At 38.9% G+C, this 12,435-nt stretch overlaps 1 protein-coding gene across 18 annotated transcripts in view; it reads right to left on the minus strand.

Moving 5' to 3' along the window:
* Positions 1 to 12,435, minus strand: part of SCEL (sciellin) — a 140,942-nt gene that overhangs the window by 57,936 nt on the left and 70,571 nt on the right. For 16 of the 18 annotated variants that reach the window (XR_007472993.1, XM_049700982.1, XM_049700991.1 and 13 more), the window contains 2 exons: positions 7,056 to 7,100; positions 5,574 to 5,633 (listed from right to left, as the gene is read on the minus strand). Coding sequence is in view for 17 of the 18 variants with exons in the window: in XM_049700982.1 (XP_049556939.1) it covers positions 5,574 to 5,633; positions 7,056 to 7,100 (105 nt within the window). In the remaining variant the exon portion in view is untranslated. The remainder of the gene's footprint in view (positions 1 to 5,573; positions 5,634 to 7,055; positions 7,101 to 12,435) is intronic. The other 2 variants (XM_049700988.1, XM_049700980.1) reach the window with 1 other exon arrangement.

A 12,435-nucleotide genomic window follows, 5' to 3' on the forward strand; every position in this document is an offset into this window, starting at 1 on the left:
ACTCAATTTCGCTTCTTTTTTGGCCGAGTAATATCCCATTGTATATATATGCCACATCTTCTTTATCCATTCATCTGTCAATGAACACTTAGGTTGTTTCCATGTCCTGGCTATTGTAAATAGAGCTGCAATTAATATTGTAGTACATGTCTCTTTTTCAATTATGGTTTTCTCAAGATATATGCCCAGTAGTGGGATTGCTGGGTCGTATGGTAGTTCTATTTTTAGTTTTTTAAGGAACATCCATACTGTTATCCATAATGGCTGTATCAATTTACATTCTCACCAACAGTGCAAGAGGGCTCCCTTTTCTCCACACCCTCTCCAGCATTTATTGTTTGTAGATTTTGTGATGATGCCCATTCTGACTGGTGTGAGGTGATACCTCATTACAGTTTTGATTTGCATTTCTCTAATGATTAGTGATGTTGAGCATCCTTTCAAGAGTTTGTTGGCAATCTGTATATCTTCTTTGGAGAAATGTCTATTTAGGTCTTCTGTCCATTTATGGATTGGGATGTTTGTTTTTTAGATACTGAGCTGCATGAGCTACTTGTATATTTTGGAGATTAATCCTTTGTCCATTGCTTCATTTGCAAATATTTTCTCCCATTCTGAGGGTTGTCTTTTCATCTTGTTTATAGTTTCCTTTGCTTTGCCAAAGCTTTTAAGTTTCATTAAGTCCCATTTGTTTATTTTTGTTTTTATTTCCATTTCTCTAGGAGGTGGGTCAAAAAGGATCTTGCTGTGGTTTATGTCATAGAGTGTTCTGCCTGTGTTTTCCTCTGAGATTTTGAGAGTGTCTGGCCTTAAATTTAGATTTTTAATCCAATTTGAGTTTATTTTTGTGTATGGTGTGTTCTGATTTCATTCTTTTACATGTAGCTGTCCAGTTTTCCCTGCACCACTTATTGAAGAGGCTGTCTTTTCTCCATTGCATACTCTTGCCTCCTTTATCAAAGATAAGGTGACCATATGTGCGTGGGTTTATCTCTGGGCCTTCTATCCTGTTCCATTGATCTATATTTCTGTTTTTGTGCCAGTACTATACTGTCTTCATTACTGTACCTTTGCATTATAGTCTGAAGTCAGGGAGCCTGATTCCTCCAGCTCTATTTTTCTTTCTCAAGATTGCTTTGGCTATTCGGAGTCTTCTGAGTTTCCATACACATTGTGAAATTTTTTTTTCTAGTTCTGTGAAAACTGCCATTGGTAGTTTGATAGGGACTGCATTGAATCTGTAGATTGCTTTGGGTAGTATAGTCATTTTCACAATGTTGATTCTTCCAATCCAAGAACATGGTATATCTCTCTAACTGTTTGTATCATCTTTAATTTCTTTCATCAGAGTCTTATAGTTTTCTACATACAGGTCTTTGGTCTCCTTAGGTAGGTTTATTCCTAGGTATTTTATTCTTTTTTGTTGCAGTGGTAAATGGGAGTGTTTCCTTAATTTCTCTTTCAGATTTTTCATCATTAGTGTATAGGAATGAAAGAGATTTCTGTGCATTAAATTTGTATCCTGCTACTTTACCAAATTCATTGATTAGCTCTAGTAGTTTTTCTGGCAGCATCTTTACAATTCTCTATCTAAAGTATCATGTCCTCTGCAAACAGTGACAGTTTTACTTCTTCTTTCCTGATTTGGATTCCTTTTTATTATTTTTTCTTCTCTGATTGTTATGACTAAAAATTCCAAAACTATGTTGAATAAGAGTGGTGAGAGGGGGCAACCTTGACTTATTCTTGATCTTAGTGGAAATGGTTTCATTTTTTTACCATCAAGAACAATGTTGGCTGTGGGTTTGTCATATATGGCCTTTATTATGTTGAGGTAAGTTCCCTCTATGCCTACTTTCTGGAGGGTTTTTATCATAAATGGGTGTTGAATTTTGTCAAAAGCTTTTTCTGCATCTATTGAGATGATCATATGGCTTTTCTCCTTCAATTTGTTAATATGGCGTATCACATTTATTGATTTCTGTATGTTGAAGAATTCTTGCATTCCTGGAATAAACCCCACTTGATCATGGTGTATGATCCTTTTAATGTGCTGTTGGATTCTGTTTGCTAGTATTTTATTGAGGATTTTTGCATCTATGCTCATCAGTGATATTGGCCTGTAGTTTTCTTTTTTTTGTAAAATCTTTTTCTGGTCTTGGTATCAGGGTGACGGTGTCCTTGTAGAATGAGTTTGGGAGTGTTCCTCCCTCTGCTATATTTTGGAAGAGTTTGAGAAGGATAGGTGTTAGCTCTTCTGTAAATGTTTGATAGAATTCGCCTGTGAAACCATCTGGTCCTAGGCTTTTTTTTGTTGGAAGATTTTTAATCACAGTCTCAATTTCAGTGCTGTGATTGGTCTGTTTATATTTTATTTCTTCCTGGTTCAGTCTTGGAAGGTTGTGCTTTTCTAAGAATTTGTTGATTTCATCCAGGTTGTCCATTTTATGGCATATAGTTGCTTGTAGTAATCTATCATGTTCCTTTGTATTTCTGCAGTGTCAGTTGTTACTTTTTCTTTTTCATTTCTAATTCTGTTGATTGAGTCTTCTCCCTTTTTTTCTTGATGCATATGGCTGATGGTTTATCAATTTTGTTTATCTTCTCAAAGAACCAGCTTTTAGTTTTATTGATCTGTGCTATCATTTCCTTAATTTGTTTTTTATTTATTTCTCATCTGATCTTTATGATTGCCTTCCTTCTGCTAACTTTGGATTTTCTTTTGTTCTTCTTTCTCTAATTGCTTTAGGTGTAAGGTTAGGTTATTTATTTGAGATGTTTCTTGTTTTTTGAGGTAGGACTGTATTGCTATAAACTTCCCTCATAGAACTGCTTTTGCTGCATACCATAGGTTTTGGGTCATCATTTTCTCATTGCCATTTGTTTCTAGGTATTTTTGGATTTCCTCTTTGATTTCTTCAGTGATCTCTTGGTTATTAAGTGGTGTATTGTTTAGCCTCCATGTGTTTGTATTTTTTTTACAGTTTTTTTCCTGTAATTGATATCTAGTCTCATAGCATTGTTGTCAGAAAAGATACTTGATACGATTTCAGTTTTTTTAAATTTACCAAGGCTTGATCTATCCTGGAGAGTGTTCCATGAGCACTTGAGAAAAAAGTGTATTCAGTTGTTTTTGGATGGAATGTCCTATAAATATCAATTAAGTCCATCTTGTTTAATGCATCATTTAAAGCTTGTGTTTCCTTATTTATTTTCATTTTGGATGATCTGTCCATTGGTGAAAGTGGGGTGTTAAGTCCCCTACTATGATTGTGTTACTGTTGATTTCCCCTTTTATGGTTGTTAACTTTTGCCTTATGTATTGAGGTGCTCCTATGTTGGGTGCATAAATATTTACAATTGTTATATATTCTTCTTGAATTGATCCCTTGATCATTATGTAGTGTCCTTCTTTGTCTTTTGTAATAGTCTTTATTTTAAAGTCTATTTTGCCTGCTATAAGAATTTCTACTCCAGCTTTCTTTTGATTTCCATTTGCACGGAGTATCATTTTCATCCCCTCTTTAGTCTGTATGTGTCCCTAGGTCTGAAGTGGATCTCTTGTAGACAGCATATATACGGGTCTTGTTTTTGTATCCATTCAGCCAGTCTATGTCTTTTGGTTGGAGCATTTAAACCATTTACATTTTAGGTAATTATCAATATGTATGCTCCTATTACCATTTTCTTAATTGTTTTGGGTTTGTTATTTTAGGTGTTTTCCTTCTCTTGTGTTTCCTGCCTAGAGAAGTTCCTTTAGTATTTGTTGTAAAGCTGGTTTGGTGGTGTGAATTCTCTTAGCTTTTGCTTGTCTGTGAAGGTGTTAATTTCTCCATTGAATCTGAATGAGATCCTTGATCGGTAGAGTAATCTTGGTTGTAGGTTTTTCCCTTTCATCACTTTAAATATGTCCTGCCAATCCCTTCTGGCTTGCAGTGTTTCTGCTGAAAGATCAGCTGTTAACCTTATGGGGATTCCCTTGTATGTTATTTGTTGTTTTTCACTTGCTGCTTTTAATATTTTTTCTTTGTATTTAATTTTTAATAGTTTGATTAATATGTGTGTTGGCATGTTTCTCTTTGGATTTATCCTGTATCGGACTCTCTGTGCTTCCTGGATTTGATTGACTATTTCCTTTCCCATATTAGGGAAGTTTTCAACTATAATGTCTTTAAATATTTTCTCAGTCCCTCTCTTCTTTTCTTCTTCTGGGATCCCTATAATTTGAATGTTGGTGCGTTTAATGCTGTCCCAGAGGTCTCTGAGACTGTCCTCAATTCTTTTCATTCTTTTTTCTTTATTCTTCTCTGTGGTAGTTTCCACTATTTTATCTTCCAGGTCACTTATCTGTTCCTCTGCCCCAGTTATTCTGCTATTTATTCCTTCTAGAGGATGTTTAATTTCATTTTCCAAAGTTCATTTCTTAAAAAACCTGAAATCTCATCTTTTCCTGTAAAACTCATACAACCACTTACAGAGAACTGACTGCTTTCCACTTCATCTGTTCCCCATTTGGAAAAAAAATCACCTGTAATAATGTTTGCACATTCACATTATAGTAATATGTTGGTAATAAGTGTTCAGTGTCTGAATGGAGTTTGTGATTGCCCCCACTTTTCGTTATATAGACTTTGTTGTGTTCTACATCAGAGAGGGTTAAGAAGGCATACTGCAGAGTTTGACTTGGAATGCTAGAATACCCATCTGTGCACAGCTTGGCACAGATCAATGGTTTTTAAAGATAACCAGGACAATAGAAATAATCATCATGGTAGGAAAAGGCAAATGTAATGACACACTGAATACAAGATAAACAGCCAATCTGGAGAAAAAGCAGTAGAGACCTCAGAAATCTTTATCCTTTGTCATTCTTGATTGTTCTGGGATTTTCTTTAATGAAACTGTCAAAAGTTTGATTTCTTTCAACATGAAAAATAATGTCAGTAGTAATTCATTTTCTAGTATATCAGTGTCAGTCTAAAACTATAAGTTAACCTCTTTAAATGCTCTTTAAATTAATGGTTACTGATCATTAATTAATCTTTTTTATGATACAAAATAAATAAAAGCATGGCTTTTGACCTTGAGATGTTTACACATATATCTGAGTGATATACATATGAAGTGACTCAATCAAGATTCCAACTGAAAAATGCCTCAGTCCCTTAGAAAGACTTCAGTGGTGAGAGGCTATGCTCCCAGTATCAATATGTCCTATAGTGAATATATTTAGTTCATAAACCAGCCTACTGTTCACTGCTTGTAATGGTCAGTTTGATTTCTTTCACTTTTAGATGTAAAAGGGAACTTAGAGACCATCTAGATCATACCCTTCATTTTATGGACTGAGGAAACAGAGGTCTCCAGAGGTTAAGCTACTTGTCCAGGGTCACCCAGATTGATGTTGGTGGCAGAGCCAGTACCAAGACACCGACCCATCTCCTGACCCTGATAAAGTGCCTCTTCCACCAGCCTGTCTGACTTTTGTCTTGAGCAGGGGGTCTCCCCCAGGAAATGGCATACAGTTTAGGACTCAATCAAAGAAGCCTGTATGAGTCTCAGTCAAATCTTACCCTTTGCCATCTTTGTCTGTCTGGGTATTCACAACAATGAGATTTTCAAGGCTTTTGGGTCTATAAAACACAAAGAAATTCAAATAAAAGACTGCATATTGAAATAAAATTGTGTGGTATCTTGAAAGGTCAGATACAGTAAAAATTTTTCATGAATTGCTCATTTACTCTTACTGAATAGAGCAGCAGAAATCCTTCTGGGCAATCATGTCCGAACTAAATTTACAATACTGAGTGCACTGCCCCATCTGCTAGGACATTTTTATGCCAGAGGACATAACTCCCTTCCAGCTAATAATGTCTGAAAGAATAAAACAAGCAATCTGGGAGATAATATTTTCAGGTTAGAGACAGACACACTTACATTTTTTCTGTTGGCTCTGCCTTAAGATTTGCTCTAAAGAGACCATCAATACCCTTATTTCTTTAAATGTATTGAACAAAGAGTCTCATCAGTGCCAATAATGGATACTTAACTCATAAAAACATAGGTAAGTTTATACCTAAGACAGGAAAAATAGCTGGTTAGGAAAGATGAGCTACAATTCTTGAAATCACTTTATTCCAAACAGGTATCTTCCTAGACTCAAAATTTAAATTGCAGTGGACCTTAAAGAAAAGAAAAGACACAGACTGGGGATCTACAAGCTGTAATAGGTTCATGGATGTGTTGTTTGGGTTCATGGAGTGTTTTTGTTTTTTATGTGGACCAATATTTACAAAGCTGGCCATGACATGTAGACACCTGGAATTTCAGGATCTCCTGAAAGTGTCCTGCAATTTTAGGCTCAAATTCTCACGTGGCAACATCAGCTGGAGCTGAGAAACAGCTGGGCTCTCCCGGTCAGGGCGCTCCCTCTATGATACAGAGCCAGCTCCCTTCACTCATCTATCCCTGCCTGGTCCCAGTAGGCCATGAAGTCTGATTCTTAATCTAATGCCTCCTCTCTTTATAGATAAGAAAACGGACATTTGCTTTGTTTCTTCTTCACTTTGGTCCCTGCCCGTTTTGTATGTTAGTGTGCCAAGTAACAGAGAGAGAACTAAAATTGCACAGACCTCTAACACAAACCTCAATTAATATGATCTTTAAGTTATGCAGTTACAAATGACTCACAATAAGGAGATAATGTTAACTAAGAAGATGAGTGGTTTTTGTAGTGGTTCAACTACAAGCATTCAGTGACCAAACAAAATTGTTTACATACTAATATATTAGCATTTCAGGAAGAGAAATGTGGTTATTTTTATAACTGCCTTACTAAACACTGGTGTGTGAAAATCAAAGACACTTCAATATTAGTGTCTTTAAATTGTAATAACCATTTATAACAATGATGAAACGATTTCTGCAAGCTTTTTATTCAAGATTTGTAGGACGCTTTTGACTAGCCCAGTATATGGGTCCTCATGCTCAAATACTGAAAAATAACAAAGCAAATTCAGTAATAAAGCAAAAAAATAGATGTTTTAAAATCTTACCTATTCAAGTTTTTGTTTATTTTGTTGAGATTATCTAAGTCTTCACTTTGGGGAGAGAAAAGAATATCTTACATTAGTAAAATCCTGGGGCAGATTCAGCTTAAAACAACTATTTCTGAGTTCTCTGAAGTTCAACGTATGTCCCACATTTATCATCCACGAAAATCCTCTCTATCTTTCAAAGCTCTCCTCAAACACCCCTTTCGCCAAGAAATCTTTCCCAGTTCTTTAACTGAGTAGAGTCCCCTACATTTTTGGAAGCCTTGCAGCGTTTTGGATTTTTGTATCTCCTTTACGGTACCTACGTTGCTATACTTTGTAATATAGTAATCATACACTTGTCTCATGTTAATGTCCTTGCTTCTACCGATACTAGTGTACATAGACACACACACACACACACACACACACACAGACACACACACACACCACTTAAAATTTCGAAATGTATTTTATATTGGATCCTCTTCAGTGTTTAATACGGGGTTTTTCACACAGTAGATGCTTAATACAGGTTTTACTTGAATCAACAAATACAGGTATGTTGACTAATTATAGATTCTATCTTTGCATAATGTACTTGCACAAAGCAGCTATTGGAAAACACTCATTTATCAGTAAGTCTGGCTTCTCTCTTCAACTTTACTCTCCCTTATTCCAGTTCAGCTACACTTGCTCTCCTGCTTCCATACTTGAAAACTGTAAAGACTCTACTGACTGCTTCTTCAGGAGCTACTTGTTTAAGCTAACCCCCTGGATTCTGGAATATTCCTTAGAACCACAGGAGCTCAGCCTTCTCCCCAAGGAAGGCAGCTGCAGTGGTTTTTCATTCCTGTTTGCTCCTCACAATATATCCTCTCCTCAACCCTTCTATCCACCCACTTCACCCCCATTTCTCTTGCCTTCCTCACCCAGTTTTCCAGTTCACAAGTCTTGGTTTTCCCTTCTTCCTGCTCTAGCCTCAAATATTTTTCACACTTCCTGAATGTTCCTCTTTCTTCTCAAGTCATCATTGATGTTGACCAGGAGGCCATGAGGCCAAGTAACTTGGTAGTTAGACATTCAGGTTCCCAAGTTAGGGATACCTGGATTCTAGTCAGGTAGTTATTAGTTGGTGACTCTGGGTGAGTTACCTAACCTCTTGCTCCCTCAATTATTTTCATCTGTAAAATAAGAATACTAATTGTACCTACCTCAGAAAAGAACCAATAAATTAATGAATAGAAAGTGATTAGGATTATACCTGGCATGTCATAAACTCTCAATTTAATTTTGGCAATTATAGTAAACAGTTTCCAGTCGATATTAATTTTTTCATTTAAAAATGCTCATTATATTTATTTTTTAAACTGAATTTAGAGGCACCAAGACTTTGGCTCAGCCTTAGAGAGCTATGGTCGTTGAGTCAGTAATGTGCTTAGAAGATGCCTGGCATAGCAGATAACCAGAATAACTACTGGAACAGCTCTCTCAGGAATCTGAAAAACTCATTCAATCAACAGCCATCACAGAGATGAATCGTTTCACGTAATATTGCATATTCAATGGAAGAACTGAAGCTGAGAATAAATATAGAAATGTGAAAGTTGCTGACCCTGACAAAAAATGGATTAACGTTCTATTCTTGTGTGAGACAAATACTACCCAGTGCCCTGACACAATGCTGCATTGTCATTTCTTATTTGAAATTCTACCTTCCAACACTGAGGCTACAAATCTGTTCCATGTCCCCAAGGGAAAGAGCAAACTCTGTAAATTTTAGCCCTAGACCTTTCTGACCGGTGAGTCACAATGATGAGATCAGGATTTGGGCTTCCACGAGAAAATTAACATAAATCATGAGAAGACACTCTGTGGGAAATTAAGTGAAATGGGGGCTGCACTCTGAACAAAGGAGTTGAGTTTTCAAAATGGCCTTAAATTGATGAAAGCTTTGGATATTAAATTTCACCATTGCATTTACAATAAATTAAATGCTCTTAGTCAGATAGGAGTAAGAGTTCATTTTTCAAAGGAGTATTACAAAGCAACTAAGATAAATACAGCTATGTCTCATCCCTCTAGACAGTCCACAGTAACGATTCTCAGCTATCGATGCAAAAGACATTTCCCCTGGCCCACGTCAAAGCAACAGCTTCTCCCCATGAAGAACGTATCTGGCTGTGGAATTCGTGCATCCTGGTGAGGGAGAGGGGACAGGAAAGTTAAACTAACTGCAGCTTTCACTGTTTTTGTTGGACTTGTGCCAAACCATAAGTGCCCTTCAGCATCGCTCACCTATCTCTCCCTTAAACACCCACCAAAAATCTATCCAGTCCAAAAAACTGTCCAATCCCTATTAAAAATAAAATATTACCTCAAACAAAAATAATTAAATAAAATTAGAGATCTAGGCACTTAGACAACAAAGAAATGAAAACATTCAGGATACTTTCGACTATCTCTGTCTGGATCTAGAGCTACTACTTTGTCCATGAGTTTGCAGCAAAGAGCTAAGTGTCACTTCTGTTTCTTCTCTTCAGTTCTTTGACTGAGACTGCAATCCTTAATAACATTCTTAGCACTGCTAAATTCCATTAAACAAGGAAAAATTTTGTAGGCATAAGATTTAAACTATGGAATGTTTATACTCAGGCTTTTCTCACTGCTCATCATTGTTTTACCATTATCTACTATATAAACACTTCTACTTTGCACAAAACATTGTGTCAGACTTTGCAGATGACAGATGGTAGGACAAAATATCTGCTCTAAGAGATTAAAGAGATAATAAAGATAAGACATTTACATAAATACCACGAAACTATACCAAATATGATTAGTTGTTATATAATATGAATAATGGAGCTGTAATAGCTTAGAGAGGCAGAAGTCACATCTCACTGGATCACTCAGGGAAGACTTCACAGAGGAGGTGGTATGTGATCTGGATCTTGAAAAATGGGTAGGACTTGGATGGATGGATATGGTGGCCTTGAGGTTGGAAAAGGCCACCATGTGGATGGAATGGTATAAAGAAAGGCAGAGGCTCTGGAAACTACAGAAAGAAAGTGATTAAATTTGGTACTGCATGTAGGATAAATGTAAGGGTGAAGTCAGAAATTGCTAAGGAACGTTAGGTTGGAGGCAGGTTATCAAAGGCATTGAATGAGGTTATACATAATTGAACAGGCAATGGGGAGCCAGGTGAAGTGATTTTTCCAGCAGAATCGTAGAAAGAAAACTCTGGCAGTGATGGGTAGTAATGGTCTGCTGGGGGGAGAGATGAGGAGTGTAAGTCAATCTGGATACCTATTCTGATAACCTGTGATGGAACCAATGATGGTCTGAACTGGGGTGAGGTCGTGGGGGTGTGCAGGGCATTTTAGACATTTAATCCATATGTGCCTAATACTACACAAAGGGGTCAAGACATGAAAGAATCAAAAATGATTCCAGGGGGGGACCTTTAAGATGGCGGAGGAGTAGGATGTGGAGATTACCTTCCTCCCCACATATACATCAAAAATGCATCTACATGTGGAACAACTCCTACAGAACACCTACTGAACGCTGGCAGAAGACCTTGGACCTCCCAAAAGACAAGAAACTCCCCACGTACCTGGGTAGGGCAAAAGAAAAAACAGAGACAAAAGGATAGGGACGGGACCTGCACCAGTGAGAGGAAGCTGTGAAGGAGAAAGGTTTCCACACACTAGGAAGCCCCTTCACTGGTGGACACGGAGGATGGGTGAGGGGGCGGGGGGCGGGAAGCTTCGGAACCACGGAGGAGAGCGCAGCCACAGCGGTGCTGAGGGTAAAGCGGAGAGATTCCCGCACAGAGGATCGGTGCCGACCAGCACTCACCAGCCTGAGAGGCTTGTCTGCTCACCCGACGGGGTGGACGGGGGCTGGGAGCTGAGGCTCGGGCTTCGGAGGTCGGATCCCAGGGAGAGGACTGGTGTTGGCAGCGTGAACACAGCCTGAAGGGGGCTAGTGCACCACGGCTAGCCGGGAGGGAGTCTGGGAAAAAATCTGGACCTGCTGAAGACGCAAGAGACTTTTCTTGCCTCTTTGTTTCCTGGTGCGCGAGGAGAGGGGATTAAGAGCGCCGCTTAAAGGAGTTCCAGAGACGGGTGCGAGCCGCCGCGATCAGCGTGGACCCCAGAGACAGGCATGAGACGCCAAGGCTTCTGCTGCCGCCACCAAGAAGCCTGTGTGCTAGCACAGGTCATTCTCCACACCTCCCCTCCCGGGACCCTGTGCAGCCCGCCACTGCCAGAGTCCCGGGATCCAGGGACAACTCCCCCGGAAGAACGCGCGGCGCGCCTCACGCTGGTGCAACGTCACGCCGGCCTCTGCCGCCGCGGGCCCACCCCGCACTCCGTACCCCTCCCTCCCCCCGGCCTGAGTGAGCCAGAGCCCCCGAATCAGCTGCTCCTTTAACCCTGTCCTGTCTGAGCGAAGAACAGATGCCCTCAGGCGACCTACACGCAGAGGCGGGGCCAAATCCAAAGCTGAACCCCAGGAGCTGTGCAAACAAAGAAGAGAAAGGGAAATCTCTCCCAGCAGCCTTAGGAGCAGTGGATTAAATCTCCACAGTCAACCTGATGTACCTGCATCTGTGAAATACCTGAAGAGACAACGAATCATCCCAAATTGAGAAGGTGGACATTGGGAGCAACTGTAGACTTGGGGTTTGCTTTCTTCATCTAATTTTTTTCTGTTTTTATGCTTACTATAATTGGTAGATTTGTTTATTGATTTGGTTGCTCTCTTCCTTTATTTTATATATATAATATATATATTTTTCCTTTTTCTCTTTTTGTGAGTGTGTATATGTATGCTTCTTTGTGTGATTTTCTCTGTATAGGTTTTCTTTTACCATTTGTCCTAGGGTTCTATCTGTCCTTTTTTTTTTAATAGTTTTTAGTGCTCGTTATCATTGATGGAATTGTTTATTGGTTTGGTTGCTCATTTCTTTTCTTTTTTTATTACTTTTAATTTTTTTATTTTAATAATTTTTTTAAAATTTTAATTATTTTCTTTTTTTTTCTCCCTTTTCTTCTGAGCTGTGTGGCTGACAGGGTCTTGATGCTCCGGCCGGGTGTCAGGCCTGAGCCTCTGAGGTGGGAGAGCCGAGTTCAGGACATTGGTCCACCAGAGACCTCCTGGCCCCATGTAATATCAATCAGGGAGAGCTCTCCCAGAGACCTCCATCTCAATGCTAAGACCCAGCTCCACTCAACAACCAGTGCTGGATGCCCCATGCCAAACAACTAGCAAGACAGGAAAATAACCCCACCCGTTAGCAGAGAGGCTGCCTAAAATCATACTAAGTTCACAGACACCCCAAAACACACCACCGGACACATTCCTGCCCACCAGAAAGACAAGATCC

Source organism: Orcinus orca, chromosome 18, assembly GCF_937001465.1.
Source record: "Orcinus orca chromosome 18, mOrcOrc1.1, whole genome shotgun sequence".
NCBI classification, from domain to species: Eukaryota; Metazoa; Chordata; class Mammalia; order Artiodactyla; family Delphinidae; genus Orcinus; species Orcinus orca.